Consider the following 21,849-nt stretch of genomic DNA (forward strand, 5'->3'; position numbering starts at 1 on the left):
CTGCTTACTACTTATAAATCTTGACTCCAGTCAGCCCTTCTTGGCAATTAACCCCCCCCCCCTCCCGTCTATATGTAAAGGTGAAGACATAGTTTCAACGTATCTGTAGAAGTTTGGCTGCACACGAAAGCTTATACCTTCTGGGTCTTAAAGGTGCCACCGGACTCAAACTTTGTTCTATAGTTGTTAGAGTATGACAGCTTCCTGGTTTTGCGGCAAGATAAATTCACCCCATTTTTATTTGACAACAGCAGCGTGTACCCCCTTTGACTTCCAAAGCGTCGCTGTGTGGGTCTGCAGTCCAATCCAGAAGCACTTGAGAGACCAATAAGTCGAGAGTCAAAGCTCCGACGAAGAGACTTTTGAGCCGCGGAATCTTCTATCCTGAAAACCGTGCTGGCCTCTAAGGCGCTTCTCGCATCCCCTACGCCTCTCTAGGCTCTCCCGGCTTCCCTGGACCGCCGGAGTGCCGAAGTCCGGCGACTCCTCAGCCTCCAGGGGGCGAGGGAGAGAGCGAAGCACCCCTGAGGAGCGGCTCCGCGTCATAGCCTTCTACTCTATGGAAACGGAGGGAGCGTCGCTTCCCGGAAACGGGCGCAACGGAAACCGGAAGTCATTGATCGGAGGTTGTCGGCGGCATTGTGCGAGTGTTCAGGAGGGAAGGGGCGCTCGTTGCCGGCGGGTGCCAGCCGTGAACATGGTGTTTTACTTCACGTCCAACGGTAAGTACAGTCTGGCCTTGCTCTCCGGGCGACGGAAGGAGCCTATTTAGGGAAGGTGTCCTCCCCCCCGCTCCGCGCCTTTTGTCTCCCACGCCGCGGTTTTCTCTGGGTCTGTCTGTGGGGTGAGTTGGTGGGTGAAGCCTAGTCCGTTCTGAAAAGGGAGGGCAGTGAGACATTAAAAGCACGCGCTCTGATTCCTGTCTGGTGATGGTGCTAGACAGGGGTCCGAATGTGGCCTTATCGGTTGCTGTCGTGCTTTCATTTAGAAACTAACTGATCTGCTGAAAAAGGAAGGGAGGAAGGAAGACGTCTCAAGGGGAAGGGGACACAGTGGATCCTGTCCCAAGGATCCTGCACTTCTGGGAGAATTTCAACATTTTATGGCAGTACAGTTGTTGTTTAACTTGTTTTAACCTGTCACTGTCTATTTAAATTAATAGTTTAAAATGTAATTTTACCAGTTGTAGTTCTGTATTTTATATTTCTGTAGACAGCCCTGAGCCAGCTACGGAGGTCTAAAAATCCAATAAACTATAAACTAAACAAGTTACTCAACAGTGTACGTTTCATCCAGTAGTCTCTCTGGGTGCTGCGGTTTATGACCAAAGCTAAAATATACATCAGAATGAGATCATTACTCGTGAATCCTTATACTACTTCATCGGATTCATATGATGGGATAATGCCACTGTGTGAGAGGGGAAACATACTGTTCTGTTTCTTTTAGAAGCAAGATCATTTCAAGTATTGTACAAAAGTATTAGTACAATATGGAATTATAGGTGCCAAAAATTTAGCAACAAAATCAGGGGCATTATTAGGTCTGCTTTTTTTTTTTGGGGGGGGGGGGGTTAGCCATACAGTTATCTCCTATATCAATCAATAGCAAAACAATAAATGGGACTCAGGGGTTAGGATGAGATTGTGGAAGGCTTGCTTTTTAAAAAAGAGAGAAAGAGAATCTAAGAATGAGTTTAGCCATTCAGACGCAGCTGGAGAAACGTGTAGCTTCCCCATGCTTTGAGCACATATCTTCTGCAACACACTTCCAACATGTGCAAAAAAAGAGAGGGCTTTTTGCCCATCAATACTAGCAAATCATGTTTTAAGCAATCTAAAGGCTGAAGTGAAAAAATTACTTTATTTCCTAGATTTTTACCTATCACACTTCAGAGACTTGTGGAGTACAATATATAAAATTCCCATAAAATATCATAAGACAGAATAGAACAGACAAATGTAAGCTAAGGTAACATAAAACAAGATTGGTGGCATAATCCCCCATCCGCATCCCAACAGCCATCCACCTCCCAGGGTGTGGTACACTAGATTTTGCATCACAGGCTGAGGAGGGGCCACATTGTTCCTAGCTCTGGCCTACACCAAAGTCCTGGCAAAAGATCTCTGTTTTACAAGTCCTGTGGAACTCTGATAGCTCCATCAGGCCTCCAGCTCTCCTGAAAAGGCTCTGGCCCAGGTTGAGGCCAGGCATGCCTCCTTAGGGCCAGGGACCTCAAATAGATTAGCGCCCTCAGAGCAAAGAGCCCTGCGAGGGGCATAAGAAGACAAGTGGCCCCTCAGGTAGTCAGGGTCCAAACCTTGGATGGCCTTAAAGGTCAAGATCAGAATCAGAAGACTGGCAACCAATGCGGCTGCCTCAGCAAGGGTTGGTTATGGAACCTACAAAGTGTACCAGTGAGGACTCTAGCAGCTGCATTCTGCATTAGCTGGAGTTTCTTCAAGGTAATGCTTTTGTTAATGCAATCTAAGCAATAGTTTTCTTGTAACTATAGATTTTGAATATTTTTAGGTATGTTGTGTGTGTGTGTGTGTATGAGAGAGAGAGAGAGTGTGTGTGTGTATGAGAGAGAGATACAGACCTTCCTTGGAACAAAAAGATTTTGTGAGGGATATGATCTGTATTATAACAGCGCCTCCCCTTTTTAGATCGGGACCCTCCCTCTACATCAGCAGTTTCCTGGATAGTTCCGCCATCATCATGTGGGGGGGGGGTTGGGGGATTGTTTTTAGGTGTTTTTATGTATTAGGGGTTTTATGGGGTTTTTACATGTTGTTGCCCGCCGCGAGCCTCAGGGGAGCAGCGGGTTAGAAATCCAATAATAATAAAAATTAAAATGTGATCAGAAGTCCTGTCCAACATTTCAGAGTGAATGAGAGCCATCCTTTTTAGAATACTATTTTGAGGACTGCTGTTTAATTTTGCTAATTTATTGAACCTGGTTCTACTTGAAAAGCTGTCAAATTATTATCATCATCATTATTATTTAAATTTGTTACCTGCCTCTCCCCGGAGGCTCCAGGTGAGTAAGAGCAGATAAAAACCCCAATAAAACCATACATTAAACCCACAAAACAACAGTATGCACAATTAAAAACACAATAAACCAAGGTGCGGCAAAAAAACTCAAGCCTTAACTAAACCACCCCTTGAATACCCATCCTAGGGTGTGGGGAGAAAGAGGGTGCCAATTGGTCTTCGCTACTGCTGTTATAAGGGGGGCCAGATCGTCCTTGCGGCCTAGCCTCATCCAACGACCTGGCGGAAGAACTCCGTTTTGCATGCCCTGCGGAACATTGAAAGCTGCAGAGTCTGCAGCTCCTCCAGGAGCTTATTCCACCAGTTCGGTGCCAGGACCAAAAAGGCCCTGGCCCGCTTCTCTGGGGCCAGGAATGACCAATGGATTCATACCCACAGAGTGTAAGGCCCTGCGGTGGGCATAGAGCGACAGGCGGTCCCTCAGATATGCCGGGTCCAGACCGCGTAAGGCCTTAAAGGTCAAAACCAAAACCTTGAACTGTGACTGAATCAGATGACAAATCAAGGTAACATTTAAAACAAACCTTTTGTGCATGCCTGCTGCCTCCATTCTGGCACTAAATACAGTGTAGGAATCTGCATTTAAAACTAATTCTAGTTACCTATGAGTTTTGCTGTCCTAGAGCTAATTTTGAGCTTTGTGTATGCATTTGTATATCATAAGCAACCAGGATTGACTTGTGTAAGAAGGGAGGAGGCAGTGCTCAGGAGCAAGGCAACAACTTGAGCCTATGCATGCTGATTTTTGGTTTAGCATCATTTTATGGCGCATGAGTACTGCCTTGCTTTCTATTGCTATGATCAAATCAGGTTTTACTATTCTGTGGTGGTGGTGGTGGAGGGAGAGGTCTGTAAATAGAGGATTCATGGAAGTTTGTACCACAGTTTCTTCCATGCTATAAAGAGGCAAATGCTTTTTGAGTTTAAAATTGAAACTGAAATGTATGTTGTGGGTGGAAATAGCAATATATTTTCTCAAATGTCAGATAAATTTTCCTCTTGTTCAATATGGTTTTGTAGACAAACCAAAAGAACCTGGGGGCCAATCAATGGTTTAAGTCTAGCCAACTTTGCAATGACTAGCCCCTAGAAATTAGTATTATCAATGATATTATAATTATAATAATAAATAATATTTAATTTTGTTTTCAGCAATATGCCTGTTTGTGCTGTACATTTGATCTGTAACACTTTCTGTTTCTCTTTCATTTTTCAGTTGTCCCCTCTGCTTACACCATTTACATGGGAAAAGATAAATATGAAAGTGAGTATAAATTTTTTTGCAGGTGCCTGATAAGAAAAGGTCAATTGTACATGCAGAGGGATGAAAGGTTTTTATTTAAAATGTCATGTCTCGGTGAGTTACGCATCTTCCCACAGAGTTCATTTGCTCTTGTTAATAGAAGTTGGAGTGGCAAAAGCTGTTCCCTCTCGTGATGCTGGCTGTTCATTGTGCAATCCACATTCATGTTTATTTAGAGTAGCCAGATGCATGCCAGCTTCACAACTGTCATTGCTATGTCAGGAAGTATACATCAGACAAAAAATTTAGGCAGGGTTATATCGTAAGGGTCTTCATTCCTTCCTACAAATAATCTTATTGGCATGATGCTGTACACCAGGGGTAGTCAACCTGTGGTCCTCCAGATGTCCATGGACTACAATTCCCATGAGCCCCCTGCCAGCATTTGCTGGCAGAGGCTCATGGGAATTGTAGTCCATGGACATCTGGAGGACCACAGGTTGACTACCCCTGCTGTACACAATTCAAGTTGGAAAGGACACTTTTTTCGCTGTCTCCCCTCTCCCAATACAGACTCTCCTCCCCCCTTGTCACTGCTGTTCCCGGTGTCCCTGGATCAGGGGTAGTCAAACTGCGGCCCTCCAGATGTCCATGGACTACAATTCCCAGGAGCCCCTGCCAGCATTTGCTGGCAGGGGCTCCTGGGAATTGTAGTCTATGGACATCTGGAGGGCCGCAGTTTGACTATCCCTGCCCTGGATCATTGGAGACAGCAGTTCAGGGGTGCTGTAGCAGGAGATATTCTTGTTAGTTACTTCATAGCTCCTCTTAGCTCCTCTTTCTTACTGGGACTCAAGATGGGTTATAGAATGTTCCTTTCACCTTGCTGAGCTCTATTTATGCAACTTTTGATCTAAGCTCAAAACTGTTGGGCTTCTTTTTCTTTGGTTGTAATTCTAACTCATCTCTAAATCTCAGGTGTACGCTGCTTATTCTTTTCAGGAAGTACTGGGTGGAATAACATTACTAGTTATGGGAGCACAAGTTTTGTATGGATGGGCTCCTAGGTTCAATCCACAAAGGAAACAAGCCTTGAATTGCTGGGCTGCAGGAGATCTTTCTGCGCTTTGGCAATCTGTTCTGGTTAGAGAAGAGGCAGTAAGGGGCTGAGGTCTGGCTTAGCATGAGATGGCTTCCTATGGATTTGGTCTGTGGCTCAGTGACAATACATGCTTTGTGTGCCTATGGTCTCTGGTTTATTCTTTGAGACTGTCAATTAAAGGTTGCACAATTGGGAAAGAATTCTCCCTGGAAGTATAGGGTGCTGCTGTGTGTCACACTATGTATTACTTAATTGAGGTCTGGCTTAGTATGTGACATCTTCATGTGTTCTTGATATAAGTTAAATTAAACATTTAACTTGTTTCTAAACTATTAGCAAGATATTGTGCTTGAATTTTAAAGAAAGCTTATTGAAACATGGACAGTGTAGAAACTGAACAGGAAATTTAGAAGCTCGTTGTTCTAGGACATTTTGTGCATAGTACAGAGTGTTTCCATCCCTGATGTGATTATAGAAAAGACACATCCATCTTTAGAGATGCTGATATCGTGATGTTCCAATTGTCTCTTCATCAGGGCTGCATCTCTAATCATACCTAATGAGAGACCCTCACTCAGAATTCAGACTGAGTAACAGTATCTCTTAAGAGCTATTAGGTTTCCCCCCCCCCCACGCAAAAAAAAGAGATTTTTTGACATGATGCAGTTTGCTATTTAATCTTTTAAAATACTGTGGCATACAAGGGTTATCTTTTGATCTGAAAATTGACTTTTTTTTGTTAGATGAAGACCTAATAAAGTATGGCTGGCCAGAAGACATTTGGTAAGTCCTGTAATTATTCTCTTTGGTTGCATTAGGGTTAACACATTGGTCAGTTACTGTTGACTGACTTCCTATTATCTGCTGATGGTCAAATTGTCAGGTAATGTAAGCAAGTGAAGAATGCCCATAGGTAAGTGGTAGCTTATCTCAGCTTCACTTACCTCACAGTGTCTGTTGTGGGGAGAGGAAAGGGAAGCCAGTTGTAAGTCGCTTTGAGACTCCTTCGGGTAGAGAAAAGCGGCATATAAGAACCGACTCTTCTTCTTTTCTTCTGTGATACAATAATTTGTTAGGGCTGGTATTGAAGCCTGCTTGATCACTGCTAGGGTACTTCTTAAAATGACCATAAATGGAATCACAGCACAGCTACTCCTACTGATAATCTGCTTTAACACTGGGAGTGTTTGAGCAGAAAGTCAATTTCTTGCAGTGGACTTTGTTTAATAATTGTTACTTCGATTTCATTTTGTTTCCATTTAATTTATTTTTTAACAAACATGAAACTATAGGCCAATCCTCATGATCCAGATAAAAGCCAAAAAGCATAACTATTCAGTGAAAGTTTTATATTTATGGCAGGGTATGAACTTTTGCGAGTCTTCAGATATCAGTGAAGTTAACACTGAAGAAGCAAGTAGTGACTCACGAAAGCTTACGTCCTGCCACAGAATATGTTAGTCTTCATGATAGGCCTAGCTATGGACTTTTCAGGGTGTGGGCTTGTCAGCCCTATGCTGGAATGAGTTTGTGTGCACACCTAAAATTATTTTATTTTTAATCCTCCTCAGTTGAGGGTTTTTGAGATGACTGATACAAACGCCATTAAAATCTCAAAAATCAATGTAAGCATCAATAATAACAATCGGTGCAAGGGGACAACTTAGTTGTATTATTTTTTAAAGACCCAATAACTCAAGCAAGGTGAAAGGAACAAAAACTAACATCAATCGTGCACACATTCTTTAACCAAGTCTTGGCTCAGTATGAATGTTTTACTCTAAGAGCCAGTTTGGTGTAATGGTTAGGAGTGCAGACTTCTAATCTGGCATGCCAGGTTCGATTCTGCGCTCCCCCACATGCAACCAGCTGGGTGACCTTGGGCTCGCCACGGCACTGATAAAACTGCTCTGACCGGGCAGTGATATCAGGGCTCTCTCAGCCTCACCCACCCCACAGGGTGTCTGTTGTGGGGAGAGGAATGGGAAGGCGAATGTAAGCCGCTTTGAGCCTCCTTCGGGTAGGGAAAAGTGGCATATAAGAACCAACTCTTCTTCTTCTTCTTCTAAAGTGAGACAAAGGGAGGGTTCTCCATAGTCAAAAGTATCAGTATAGAAAATAGAAGTATATACATACATACATATGTCTAAATATATATACCCATATATGCACAGAACTTATAAAAAGGAGTCTTTGGTAAATAGCAGTGCCTGAAGTAGATTAACATTTCTCAGGCCCCAAGTAATCACCCTTGAAATTAAAGTTTATTATTATTATTATTATTGGTTATCCTTCTCTATCAGTGAACTGTCTCACGGTGGGTTACAGAATCAAACTCCACGTAGCAATTTTAATGACTCCATTAAAAATATAACTCACCCCCCCAGCAGTGAAAAAACCATCTTCCCACCTCCCAACTAATTCCCCCATGGTGCATCATGGGGCATCAGCAGATGACGATGGTTAAACTTGGCAATAGTCTGGCCTAATATACTCTTCTGGAGTCTCTCTCTTAGACTAAACACATGATTCTTGAACTGGCTATTATTTCTTGGCAGGGGAATGTCTAGAGCAGGAGTAGTCAACCTGTGGTCCTCCAGATGTTCATGAACTACAATTCCCATGAGACCCTGCCAGCAAACGCTGGCAGGGGCTCATGGGAATTGTAGTCCATGAACATCTGGAGGACCACAGGTTGACTACCCCTGTTGTAAAGGAACGCTTTCAACCCTGATCTCATTGATTGAGTGCTGGTGTTACCAGAGGGAGCCCTTGGCCAGACAACTTTACCTCTCTCTCTCTCTTTTTTATAACTTGAGGAAAACATTGGCTGTTTTAGCAGATGTTTCCGTCATCCTTTTCCGTTTCTTCCAATTCAGGCTGCAGGAATAGTTGCTCAGAGATGTGAGCATGATAAGCCATAAGAATCACATCTCATGCTATCAAGTATGCATGCTTTAAAAATGTTCAGCTCCAGATTGGCAGCCAGCCTGTTAATGGCAGCTTGTATGGAAACATTTGCTTTTGGATGGAATCATCGCCTCAGTTGAATCTGTGCTGTGTTGTGTAGGTTTCATGTGGACAAGCTCTCCTCTGCTCATGTCTACCTCAGGCTACACAAGGTAACTGCCGTTCTCTGCTTCTCCTTCTCAATAGGCAGCGTTGCTTGATTGAGCTGTGAGCTTGTTACTCACATGTCAGCTGGGCTTAAGGTGCCGGAAGCTGTTAATGGCTGGGCCTCCTCGTGCAGCAGGAAGAAGGTGGAAGAACCAAATGTGCCACTTCAGGCACAAGTTTCCCCTTTTTGAATGTGCTTCTAAAATAGGAAACCTGTGCATGTGGAGGCAGGTGGAAAATAAACACTTCCTTCCCCCTTGTTCTTGTTTTGCATTGCCCAGAATTGTTTACCTGGGAGAGCGCTCCAAATCGGCCTACTCCATGCAGTGTTCTGCCACCTCATTTAACTGCATGTGTTCCCCGAGGCCGGAAGCATTAAAGTGTGGGACAATGAGGGAAAGATGCAGCTGTGGGTCAGTGGGATGGCAGAAGGAGAAGGCTCAGCAGACCTAACGTGGCTGATTGAGAATCTGGTTTGCACTGACAATGGGTGGGGCATGCTGTGCAGGCCTGACGTTGCCAGAGAGGAGCAACAAGAGGCTTTGTCTGCACTTGTCATTCAAAGGCAACTTGTAATCTTTAAAGGGCCTAAATATTAGTTGCCATAATGGAGGCTGGAGACAACTTCAGAAGGAAGTAAGAGAATGGGAAGACTTAAGTCCCTGGTTCAGGTGTTGACTGGAGGGATATAATGCTGGCCCGCCTTACAGGACTGGTAAGGATTACTGTGAAGGTGAAATAATGTGAACTAATTGAAAGGCCAAAGAAGTAGTAATAGAACATAGTCTACTAATGGTTTGTACGCTTCAAAGGCCTATTGCTATATTTGAGGACCAGGTTGTTTTCACAGCATGCTTTTTGACTGCAGCTACTCATGGATTTCTCATATCAACCTTGGACTGTTTTAGGGGCAAACAATGGATGACATTCCGAAAGAGGTTTTGATAGACTGTGCACACCTGGTGAAGGCCAACAGTATTCAAGGTAAGATGCTGAGATATCAGGGCCATTTTACTGGTGATTATACTGACAAATGGGAAAGAATCCAAAGGGGAGGGTGACAGGGGGTGAGGACTTGAAACCTGGGGCATCCTGAAGTAGTAGAGCATGAGGAGCTTAGAACCATGATCCATGGGGGTTGATGTGCCCCAGAGAAGTTACTGACAAATAGGAAAATTGGTGTCTCTACTAGAAGTGGTTTTCAGCCTCAAGGCTTTTAGAAAAACTTTAGTGTGAGACACTGGAAAACTTCACATAGGAGTTATCTGGATGTTATATGCAATGAGGTGATGCTGAGCCTTGTGTTACCTGCAAATTTGGACCTTATGTATCTTGGATTGTATTTATCCCACCCCACTCCTCAGCACTAGGTCTTAAGAAGTGCAGCAGGCACTGAACTGAAGTTCACACATTAACTGGAAAATGCTACATAAAGTGATATGAGCCTGATCCTGTCTACCAAAGCCTAGTGCACTTAGGAATGTTAGAACAGTACCAAGGCTCTGGTACCAAGCCCTCCAAAAGAAGGAAAGTCCATATTTGTAGAAGAGACGTACTGGTGGTCTTGCTCCTATAATTAATGGCCCTTCAGAAGAGAACAGGAATCCCTGGCATGAATGTCCATACAGTTACTGTGACTGAGTCGCAGCCTTTATGATTTGGAGCGCATTTCATGTTTTGGTGTTTCATGTGAAATAGATTTCTTGTCCTGGGACTGCTGTTGCTATTCAAAATGTTCCCCTTTAAACCTCTCTTGAAATTTGTGTTACTTTCTTGTGGCGGCCTGAGCCAGTCAAGATAAGGCAAAGGGGCTTGAAGGTGCCTTGTAGCTTGTGCCCTTTTGGACCAGTTTAGCTCTGCTTTAACCTTCAGGTTTGCATCAGGGAGTGATGCAGTTCTGTGCCAGACTTGTTTCTTTTCCTCCTGATCAGTAACAGTCTTTCTGCCAGCGCATCACCGTAGTCTTTTCCAGCTCTCGAAGAATAACTGCAGACATTGTTTTGTTAGAGCTGAAAGAATTCTAATGTGGAGTGAATGCATAGAAGGGGAGAAAAATATTGACTTGGCTTCTTCTGCCCTCTGCGAAAGGAATGACTTTTCCCCTCCCTCCCTGTTTCCAGGCTGCAAAATAAACAATGTCAAAGTTGTGTACACCCCATGGACGAATCTAAAGAAAACAGCAGACATGGATGTGGGGCAGATCGGGTTCCACAGACAGAAGGATGTAAGTGTGTGTATTCTTGCCAGCTTCTCTGAAGGCGCCCACCTTCCGTTTGCAGAGCACTGGCACACTTCCCAAGGAACTAGTGGGAAGCTTTGCAGTGACTCCCCTTAGAACGGGGCATGTGATTTCCCAGGAAAGGCAGATTTGTTCTGGCACATCCCTCTTAGCCAATTTCGTGTAATGGTTAAGAGTGAGTTGTGGGGGACCTTGGGCTCTTACCACAGCTCTGATAATGTTGTTCTGACGAAGCAGTCCTGTCAGAGCTCTATCAGCCTCACCTACCTCACAGGGTGTCTGTGGCAGGGAGAGGAAGGGAAAGCAATTGGAAGCTGCTTTGAGACCCCTTTAGGGAATGCAAAGTGGAGGATAGAATCCAACTCTTCTATTATTGTATTGACAGCCAATGCGGGGCATGGGTGGACTGGGGAAAGGACTGTCCTGTTAAGCTTTGTGAAATAAGCTGTAAAAATCAGTGGCGTGAACTGCCAGCAAGGGTGGATTAGCCATAATTTCTGCTGGGATTTTTCTGGGTGGGCTGTGCCTGATATTGGTTGGGCAGTCAGGTTCTTTCTCCTGCTTTCCTGGGGGAAGGATTGCCAGTGGGCGGGGCCTTTTTGCAGGGCTGTTTTTCCCCTCCCAGTCCACCCTTCCCGTATTCCCATGTGCACAACTGCGTCTTCACTTGCCTGCTCTGACATTGCTTTCTTGCTGCCAGAAGCTCTGTTGCTGGTTACCCCCGGATGGTCACTTAGAACAAAATGATGAAGCTGAGTACACTGTAACTCCAGCCTGCAGTCTTCTGTGTAGAGTAGTGTGTGTGTGTAATCTGTTTATTAAGCATTTGGGATAATGGAGGGGAGAGAAAGGTGAAACATGAAGCATGAGCATTCATGAACAGCAGCAGGGGATTGAAAGCATGCACTTTCAGTCCACAAGGGCTCTGAGCAAAAACGGATCTTGGGCAGCAGCTCAGGGCAAGACTTTTCTCTGCTGGAAACTTTAGAAAGCTAATCTCAGCTAGCACAAGACTAAAAGGGACTGGTGGTATAAGGGAGCTGCATATGGGCGTTTGTGAGGGCAAACCAGAAAAAGGAGAAATGTCTGGGTCCCCACTGGTGAAACAAGTGAGGTATAAATGCAGTAAATATGTTTATTTCCCTTGCTTTCAGGATTTTTCAGTTGTTTGGTTTTAACAAAAGCTGAACTTCAAGGAAACTGGAAGCTACAGCCCAGAAAGAAACTTAGAAGACTATAGCCAGACATGAGCTGTGACTGTAACCTGTTCCCTTTGATTGGGAACAAAAAGCTTCACTTTACTTAGCTCTGCTTTTCCTTCAGGATCCCATAAATCCAGAGGTGCTTTCAAAAACTTCAGCATGTAAATGAAGCCACTGATTGTTGGGGCCTTTCTTACTTTTTCCTTACCCAGAATGAATGGCTGTGTTGTGAAGTCCAGAGTGCCAGAGATCAGGCCAGGATTGAGTACAGAAAGCAGCAAGTTTCCAAGAGGGGTCAGAGCTGTCCAGCTTCACCTCTCGGGGCCGTATCTTGGCCGTTATACAGACTTCCTCTGCGAGTGATGTAATCTCTTGTGCCTGGAAGAAGTCTTTCCAGTTACATCAGAGAGCTAGGAATTGGGCACTGGAGGCCCTCACAGAACAGCTAGGATTTCTTTTTCATGGCAGGAAGGCTGTGTGCGAACATTTCTGACCTGACGACATGATGGAAGGGCAAATAAGAGTTCACAAAGAACTTCAATTCATAGTGATTCTAAAGAAACTAGGGACGATTGCAGCCTTCCGTTCAGCTCTGGCCGCTGCAGGGTCTTGCCCCTTCTGAGGTTCTTTGGGATCCAGGGGCCTTTGCCTTGCATCATGCAGCATTAGCTTTGCAGGAATTGGGAAGATGTGTTGGCAGGAACAGTGACCTTATTTGCCTGTTATCCTGCCACAGACTCAGGAATCCAGGAAGTCCCCAGGATTCATGATTTATCTTTCTACCTGCTTCCTATATGTCAGTCCCTTGTTTCCTCTGTTGGAGAGGACAGTTTTAAAAATCCTGCTAATTGTGGGGGAGCTGTGAGTGGTATGGGAAGAGGCCATCATCCCATGGAGCCCCGGTCCAGACTTCCCATCATTTCACATGTCCCACTCCTTACTTCCCAGTTATGTTGCCTGGATGCTGGTAGGTCAAAATTCACACAGCTCATCCGTTTTATCATCTTAGGGCATCCATCCACATATCTGCGGGACCATCTGTTTTCCTATGCCCCTCGCAAGGCCTTGTGCCCTGCAAGTATGAATCTGTTGTAGGTTCCTGGTCAAGGAGAGGTTCACCTGGCCTCAACCAGGGCCAGGGACTTTCTAGTCCTGGCCTCCTCCTGGTGAAATGAATTCCCGGGTGAGCTGCAGGCCCTGTTGGAGCTTTCGCAGTTGCACAGGGCCTGCAAAATGGAGCTCTTCGGCTGGGTTTTTGGTTGAGGCCAAGGCAAGAAAGATCTGGGCCCCCTATATCTATGTGAGCTCTTGGCTTCCCCTGAGATAGTCCCCCTGAGTTATTTATTCTACGAGGTCTGCTGAGCCAGAGTTAGGAGGGAGAGTTTGCCGCTAGGGGGTGGTCGTTACTGGGGTTTTTACAATTTTAACTGGGGGATTTTATTATTGAGGGAAAAATCAAATGCATCACTACAGGATGGGTGAGACTTGTCTTAGCAGTAGTATGTGTGAAAAGGATCTGGGGATCTCAGTAGACCATACACTGAATATGAGTCAGCAGTGTGACTTGGTAGCTAAAAAGGCAAATGGGATTTGGGGCTGTATTAAAAGAAGTATGGTGTCCAGATCACATGAGGTGATGTTACCACTTTACCCCGCTCTGGTTAGACCTCACTTGGAGTACCATGTTCAGTTTTGGGCACCAAAACTGAAGAAAGATATAGAGAAACTGGTGCGAGTCCAGAGGAGAGTTACAAAGATGGTGAGGAGTTTGGAGACCAAGTCGTATGAGGAAAGGTTGAGGGAGCTTTGTCTGTTTAGCCCGGAGAGAAGATGACTAAGAGGTGATAAGATGACTATCTTCAAATACTTGAAGGGCCGTCATAGAGAAGATGGAGCAGAGTTGTTTTCTGTTGCCCCGGAAGGTCAGACCAGAACCGATGGGTTAAAATTAATTCCAAAGAATTTTCGGCTAAACATCCAGAAGAAGTTCCTGACAGAGCAGTTTCTCAGTGGAACAGGCTTCTGCGGGAAGTTGTGAATTCTGCTTCTCTGGAAGTTTTTAAACAGAGTCTAGATAATCATCTGACAGAAATACTGATTTTATGAACTTAGGCAGATTGTGAGTGGGTTGTGAGTTCCTGCATTTTGTAGACGAGATAACCCTGGAGGTCCCTTCCAACTCTATGATTCTAGGAGCTTCCTTTCTTTTCTGTCCTTCTCTTCCATGGCCCTTAACTGCATTTTTAGAATCCTTGTTCTTTCCTTGCCCCAAGGTGAAGACGTTTACAGTGGAGACAAAGGTGAATGAGATCTTGAACCGACTGGAGAAGACAAAAACAGAGCTGTTCCCAGACCTGGCTGCAGAGAAGGAGGCCCGTGACCGGGAGGAGAGGAATGAGAAGAAGGCCCAGATCCAGGAAATGAAGCGGAAAGAAAAGGAGGAGATGAAGAAAAAAAAAGAGTTGGAAGAGCTTAGGTGAGGTGGGGGGGGGGTGTCGTAGGAGCCAGTTGCATTTGCCATGATGCTTGTTCAATTAGCTGATAGAACGTCTGTAGTTCTTGTGCTCAGTTAGGGAACAGGAATGAGCACAGTAAAAACGAGAGGGAGGCTGTCCTGATTTAGGGCTCAGGCTGCTTATTATCCTCAACAAGCAATCCCTGTTCTCTGCACAGAAAATATATGTGTTTGTTCATTTCATGGCAAATCTCTTAATTCCTGACAGTGTAGATAGAAACCTTTTGAAGTTTTTAGTGGCAAGCTTTTTAGCCAGCTTGGTGTAGTGGGTAGGAGCGCTGACTTCTAATTGGGTTTGATTCCCTGCTCCCCCTCATGCAGCCAGCTGGGTGACCTTGGGCTCACCACAGCACTGATAAGGCTGTTCTGACCGAGCAGTAATATCAGGGCTCTCTCAACCTCACCTCACCTCCCTCACAGGGTGTCTGTTGTGGGGAGAGGAAAGGGAAGGCGATTGGAAACCGCTTGAGACTCCTTTGGGTAGAGAAAAGCAGTCTATAAGAACCAGCCTTCTTCTTCTTCTACCTCACAGGGTGTCTGTTGTGGGGAGAGGAAAGGGAAAGCAATTGGAAGTCGCTTTGAGATTCCTTCTGGAAGAGAAAAGTGGCATATAAGAACCAACCCCTCTTCTTCAAAAAGTAGACCTGGGTTTGATTATCTTTCTCTGCTACACTCCGTATTAAGAAAAATGCCTTGCCCATAGTTCAAGGCAGCTCACAAATAAAAATTCATAACATACTTTCTGGCAACAAAAGCTGTTTCTTCTTCATTTATACTCTACTTTCTCATGCAGAAGGGAATCCAAAATGGCTCACAACGTCTCCCATTCTCTATTTTATCCTCCCCATAACCCTCTGAGGTTAGCTAGGCTTGGGAGCAGATGACCGGTCCAAGGTCATCCAGCGAGCATCCATGACCATGTGGCTATTTCAGATCTGGATTTCCCATATCGTAATCCGATGGCCTGACCAACGTACCACACAGACCCTGAAGTTGTGGCGAGGTTGCAGAATGGTTTAAGGATCCAAGCTCTAATCTTGAATGGCAGGAATGCAGGGCTGGCTTTTGCCCTTGGGCACACGATTCTCTCCTTTAAATCAAAGCCATTAGAAGGATAGTTAAGAGTCCACTGGGTTCTGGGGCTCTCACCTTTTCCTCTTTCCTTTTAGCTAACACATAGCTAAAATCCAGGAGCAAGGAAATGGTTCCTAACATCTCTTCAGCACAAGGCCTCCCTATTGGACCCTCCGACAGCCCTTTGTTTCTTTGTTTATATGAATCAGTAAGGAATCATGCGGAGTAAGGCATGTCTTATGGCTAAAGGGAAAGCCGGCATTGGTGTAAACTTCAGCTGCAAAGCTCCCACTGATTATGCACAACAAGCAGAGGATGCACAGTTGAAGGTTTTTAGATTTTTTTTTTCTCAGATGGCCCAGTTTGCTTCATGAAGGCATCAAGAATTGTGGGCTAGTTTACAGCAGCCTCAAGGCAGAGAAGGTTGTCCATCCCTTGGCAGTTGGTAGGTAACATGGTGTTTTGGATTTGGAGTAGAGTTTTTATAAATGGTACAGAATTACAGGGCCAGCTCACACGTAGCAGGGCACATACTGAGGTGCCAGCTTAGAGGCAGGGTCCTTGCCTTTAAAAACTGAACATCCTTCAAGTAATCTGTCCCGTAAACGTTAAGGTACAAAGAAACTCTCGAGATGGATTTTTACAAAGTGTTCTCCCCCCCCCCTTTTTTTTTTTTCTTTGCAGGAATTACTCTTCCTTAATGAAGGCTGAAAACATGTCCTCGAATCAGGTATGTCCAGGATGCTGCAGCGAGGAGCTTGTGGCCAAAGGATTGAGTTGGCAGTGAAAAGTGCTGAAGGCCACAGATCTTTCTTGTATTCCCCGCCCCCAGAACTCTTTCCTGACTCTGGGAAATTTTATAACCTCAGGTTTTGGGACCTGCGTGGTCTAGCAACGTAAATTGGTGGTGTTGCAGTGGGGAGGACGAAACTGCCAGTTCTGCCTCTTCCCTCAGCATAGCTCTGCTGGTGGAAGTGCAAGGAAAGGGCAATTTCACCTTTGTTTCCTCCCCACTACAGTCTCCCAACAACCCAACTTCCCAGAGGTCAAAGCAAGACTTCTGGTGGGAGGGAGGCACAGGCAAGGGCAACAGTCACCGTATCCCCATATCATGGGGTCGAGCCAAGCGTGCACAAGTGAGTTGTGGATGACACGCCAAACCCATTTGTTCCCCTCACCTCTTCATTGAGCAGCCTTTGAGAATCTTGGGTCTCACACTCAGCTGGAGGGGACCATCTGTGCCTTTGGCTTCTTCACACTCAACTTCCGCAAGGGAAATGGGAAGTCTCCAGTCCAAGGATGGACAGCAGAGCCCTCTGTGGAAACATGAGGTGGGATAGAGGAATGGAGGACACTGGCTGGCTGACCCGTCCCCCTTTCCTTATTTCATAAAGGATAAGGGAAAGAGCTCAATATGATCCTTATTTTTATGTATGGGGGCCATCAGCCACTTTTATTTATTCATTTATTTATTGCTATCAAGCTGTAGTCAACTTACAGCAACCCTGTAGGGTTTCAGAGGCGACGAGGAGGCGGTTTGCCATCGTCTGCCTCTGTGTAGCAACCTTGTTAGAATTAGTAGTCAGGGCTGATCCTGCTTAGCTTCCATAATCTGATGAAATCAAGTTCCACTGGGCTATCCAGGTAACTGCATTACCTTTGCTGATTCATATAGCTGCTCTTGACCCAAACATCAGGCTATGATGGCTAGCTCCCTTTCTGAACGCAGAATCCTTCATATCTATCAGTCTCTTCTGTGCCTACACATTCATTCAACCCCATAGGCCGTGTCCACATATGGGGCAACTGAGAAGCACTGTGAAGAGCAGGCGGCCAAGCCAAAAAAGTAACTCATCCTCTCTCATGAGTCAGTCAGAACTAGGGAGAATTTTCTTTCTGATGGTTTAATTAAATCCCGAGGCAGAGAACAACCCATTTTGGTCTAAAGACTGTGGTACCTGTCATCCTGTGAAATCATACGGTCCTCAAGACATCCATAAAAGAATCTCTTCCGCCTTTCCTTCTACAGGATGGCAACGACTCGGATGACTTCATGTAAACCAAGGCGCTCTCCTTTCAGAAGGCAAAGATGAACTTTGACATCATAGCTCTTGGACACTGATGGCAAAAAACAAGCAAGTGAACCTGAAGCTTGGGAGTCTCCATGCTTGTTTCCTTGTTAGCCATGTCTGGGAGGAGACAGGCTGATCCTCCTCGTGAGAGCATCTGTGAGCTCTGCCTTGTAAGCCACTACAATGTGTGTATTATCTGTGGGATGGGGCAGAGGAGGCTTCTTTTGGAAGCTGTTTGAGCCAGGCAGGCATTGCTTCTGCTGTAGGCCTACCTTGTGAAGAGATCCACTGGAAAAGTTTTGCCATTAGAACTGCTGACCTGAGGACGTTATCATCCTCATTTTGCGAGGGTGTTCCCTTCCCTTTTGTGCTAGTTTCAGAATGCACCAGAGTTTTGATATCCCTTTAAACTCTAGATATTTGATCTTTGCACAGCTGTGCTTCCACACTGTAAAAATGCTTGCCTGTATCCTTTGCGCATGGATGCCACAACCTCCCCCACTGCACTATTTGAGCCTCCATCGTCCAAACCCAAGTTTGTTATAACCTACGAGTTAGGGCAAACGGCACAGCAACAGCAGGCAGTAAAAAGCAGATGGCTCTAGCCAGTAAGCCAGTCCTGAAAACATAGCCTGTGTAGCCACTGTGTAGCTTTTAACTCAAGCACTCTGCAAAGCTCAGCATCGCTATTTGTTTTGTCTGAGGTAAAGCAGCATGCGCCTGTCTAGTCTGTTCTCCTTTGTGGTCTCTCTCCAATCCCTGCCATGAAGCTAGCACCTCCAGGAATGTTCCAGAACTTTCCCCTCACCACCCCAGGGGTTTCTTGACTGTTTCCATGAGCCTTGACAGCAGGCCAGCACTTCTCCTGTTCTTTGTGACAAGTGCAGTCAGGAAACTGCAGAATTTCTCACCACAGGCTTAGGCCTGGCCTACGGGTCAGAGGACTGTGCCACTTCCGACTGCAGGTGAAGGACTAAATCCTGTTATCAGTCCTCCATTGTAAATGACAAAGTAGTAGAGCATGCAACGAGACAGGCTAGATTCAGGGAGAAACAGTCTAGTCTGTTCTTCAGATGCCCAGTTTTCTATTTTTCAAAGAATTAACGTGGAGGGACTGTGAACCAGGCAGTACTTCCTTACAGTCTGAAATGGTACTTTCTGTTTGGTCATCTTAGAATTCCTTCCTTCTGCTCCATGTGTTAGACCAGGCCTTGGTAGATCTCATTCTTCACTCACACATTCTCTGCTGAGCTTGGGCATGCGCTCCTGGTGGAGTGAATAGAGGACATGGGTGGCTGCAGGGAGGCGTCTGCCCCAGATGGGCCTGATGGCTGTTTGGTTTGGCTTGGCGAAGCGCCCTCGGTGGCCTCATGCCTGCATCGTTGAAGTAATACTGAGCCAGCATTAATTTTATTTTTTAATTTACATTATTTATAAGCCTGCTTTTCTCACTTGGACTCAAAAGTGGATTATGCAGAGGAAGTCATTACAGTCAACAGGATGAGACACGCAGGGAATAATGAAATGGGAATTAGAGTTGTTGAGCCAAAGTGTAAGTATTAACATAGAATCATAGAATCATAGATGACACATTGAATGATGGGAAGTTTGCATAGTAGGATCCTAATTTCATCCTGCTACACAGTAGTACACGCTACAGTCCCTTATAATTTATCCAAGTAACTTTTAAAAACATGGAGTACTGGTCATGCTGCAGTTGGTCTCCTAAGCTAAGATTTGGGTGGGAAGTGCTGGTTACTGTTGCTGATCAGTTTATGCTGTGCTGCCGAAACCTGGTGTGGATTCCATGGATCTGGGGTGCTGATGGTGCCCTTCCCCCCCCAGCCCAAGGGTCTGATGTGGAAACATCTTCTGGCATGCCCCCTGAAACAGAAATGGATACGGACATGACTTCTATGGTCCTGCCCCAGAAGGGAAGGAGTCTCTGTCTGCAGGTGTGTGCATATGTGTGTATGTCTGAGAGAAAGGGAGGGGGCCAGGACTAAGGAGCCCTGGAGCAGGTATGTGGTCCATATATCCTGTAGGGGGAGGGGCACTTTGGACCTGCCCCTTAACCACGGAGCTGGTGCGGAAGTGTCTGCCTCCTTGAATCTGTAATGTGACATGAGTGCTGTTATGCCTAGAGTGATTACAGTGAAGACTGGAACAGCTGTGTACATACACTAGAATTAAACACACTTCTTTATTGGAAAGGGTCTGTATTCTTTGGTCTTCCCGAAGGTCTGGTATTACAACGGGAGTTCAGGGGTTTGGGGAAACGTCTCTGCATCATAGGGAACTCCAGGCGCTATCAGATACGATACATATCTCATAATATGGTTAGCATCTTTACAGCACTTTAGGTCGTTCAGAGCACCCCACACATGCTGATGTGATTCTTAGAACAAACCTGCAAGGTAGGCCGGTGTGGTTTTATCCCCTCTGTTTTGGGTGTGGAGAAGGCGGGGTGGCTTGCTTAAGGCTGCCAACTGAGGCCACAGTGAGGTTTGAACCAGCAGTTTCCTGCTTCAGAGCTCCATCGCTTACACTACAGCAGCACTAGCACTGAGCCTGCTGGCACACAAACTCCTACAACATTTTAGATTGCTTCTGTGCTAGTTTACCATCTAGGATTTCTGCATATGTGGTCAGATCTGATCCTCTTTTGCTTCCTCCCAAGCTGAATAAGTAGGAGGCTGTCAGATGTGTATTTCAGACTTTGGTAAGAGGAGTTTTGTCTTTAGAGCCTGAAGTCAGTGAATTTTGCTGATGAAGTACGTATATCACTCCTCAAGTGGCTCTCCTAATGCGGTTTCTGGAAAGGATGAGGAGTATGGAGCATTTCAGTTTCATCCCCCTGGGCACTTGTTATTTATTAATTGGATTTATTGCCCGCTGCTCCCAGGCAGGCTGGCTTGCAGCGGGTTACAGAATAAAAGTAAAGCCCTACAATAAAAGCCTGTCTTAATTAAATTACAATAACAAAACATTCCCAGGCAGTGAAAAAACTAACCCCCACCACCATTCAACAGATCTCAACTGTCCAGTGTCATGAGGTATTTGATGTAAACGGGGGTGGCCAATTCTTCCGGCTGTCTTGATGGGCCATGTTCTCACTTGCCCTGGCCTCAACCAACAGAAGACAGAAGAGCTCCATCTTGCAGTCTCTGAAGAACTGTAATAGCTCAGGGCCCTTGACTCTTCTAGGAGCTTGTTCCACTAGTTCTGGGCCTGGGCCAGGAACCACCAACAGTTCTGCATCTGCAGAGCGAGGAGCTCTTCAGGGGGCATAAAGAGACAGGTGTTCCCTCAGGTGTGTGTGGCCCAGACTGGGAATGGCCTTAAAGGTTAACACCCAAACCTTGAACTAGATCTGGGCCACAACTGACAACCAATGCAGTTGCTTCAGCACCAGCTGGATATGGGCCTTCCAAGATGTTCCTGTGAGCCACCCTAGCAGTTGCATTCTGTACTAGTTACAATTTCCGGATCAACGACAAGGTTAGGCCCGCATAGAACAAGTTACAGAAGTCAATCCTGGAGGTGACCGTCGCATGGATCTTCTTAGCAATACTTTGGCTTGTAAGAACTTGGTCAAGATTGCCCACATGCCTGGGAATGTATGTTTCCAGCAATCTGGAGGGAATAATGAAAGAAGAACTCTTAGGGAGGTAAATGCTGGTGCCTCTGTGTGTTCACTTTAGAATGTGTTGGTAGGCTTCTGAGAAAGGCAAAAGGGGCTGTAGCCACAACTGGGGAGGGCCTTGACACATGCCCGTTCATTCATTCATTCATTCATTCATTCATTCATTCATTCATTCATTCATTCATTCATTCATTCATTCATTCATTCATTCATCTTGTATGTCGCACCCTGGATTGATGAGTACTGAGTTTGTCGCACCCTGTAGCTTGGATTAAGAGATGTAAAATGAATTTCTCCTGTGAATATCCCCAGAGCATTTCCTATTGTCGTATTACACAGAATGGCAATATATCCTGTGAATGAAGGACATCCAGTTTGGTGTAGGGGTTAAGAGCAGTAGCTTCTCATCTAGCGAGGAGGGTTAATTCCCTGTGCCTCCGCAGGTAGCCAGCTGGACCTTGGGCTAGACACAGTCCTGTTCTCACAAAGCAGCCCTGTTCGAGTTCTTTCAGCCCCACCTACCTCACAGGATGTCTGTTGTGGGGAGAAGGGAAGGCAATTGCAAGCTGCTTTGAGACA

At 45.5% G+C, this 21,849-nt stretch overlaps 1 protein-coding gene across 1 annotated transcript; it reads left to right on the top strand.

Moving 5' to 3' along the window:
* The first annotated feature begins 564 nt into the window (after positions 1-564).
* On the top strand, positions 565-19,837 carry CCDC25 (coiled-coil domain containing 25). The gene is made up of 9 exons (XM_077330924.1): positions 565-722; positions 4,277-4,324; positions 6,149-6,188; positions 8,476-8,527; positions 9,431-9,506; positions 10,643-10,746; positions 14,237-14,439; positions 16,237-16,282; positions 17,582-19,837. Exons 1-9 carry the CDS (start codon positions 698-700, stop codon positions 17,609-17,611), a joined length of 624 nt encoding a protein of 207 aa, XP_077187039.1. The 5' UTR covers positions 565-697; the 3' UTR covers positions 17,612-19,837.
* Positions 19,838-21,849: the final 2,012 nt, after the last annotated feature.

Source organism: Paroedura picta, chromosome 1 (assembly GCF_049243985.1).
Source record: "Paroedura picta isolate Pp20150507F chromosome 1, Ppicta_v3.0, whole genome shotgun sequence".
Lineage (NCBI taxonomy): Eukaryota > Metazoa > Chordata > Lepidosauria > Squamata > Gekkonidae > Paroedura > Paroedura picta.

Bases quoted from the DNA above. Each gene is read 5' to 3' on its own strand.
- CCDC25 (XM_077330924.1), top strand. From the start codon at position 698: ATGGTGTTTTACTTCACGTCCAACG. The intron at 723-4,276 runs GTAAGTACAGTC...TTCATTTTTCAG, and splicing joins GTTTTACTTCACGTCCAACG to TTGTCCCCTCTGCTTACACC. The intron at 14,440-16,236 runs GTGAGGTGGGGG...TTTTCTTTGCAG, and splicing joins AAAGAGTTGGAAGAGCTTAG to GAATTACTCTTCCTTAATGA.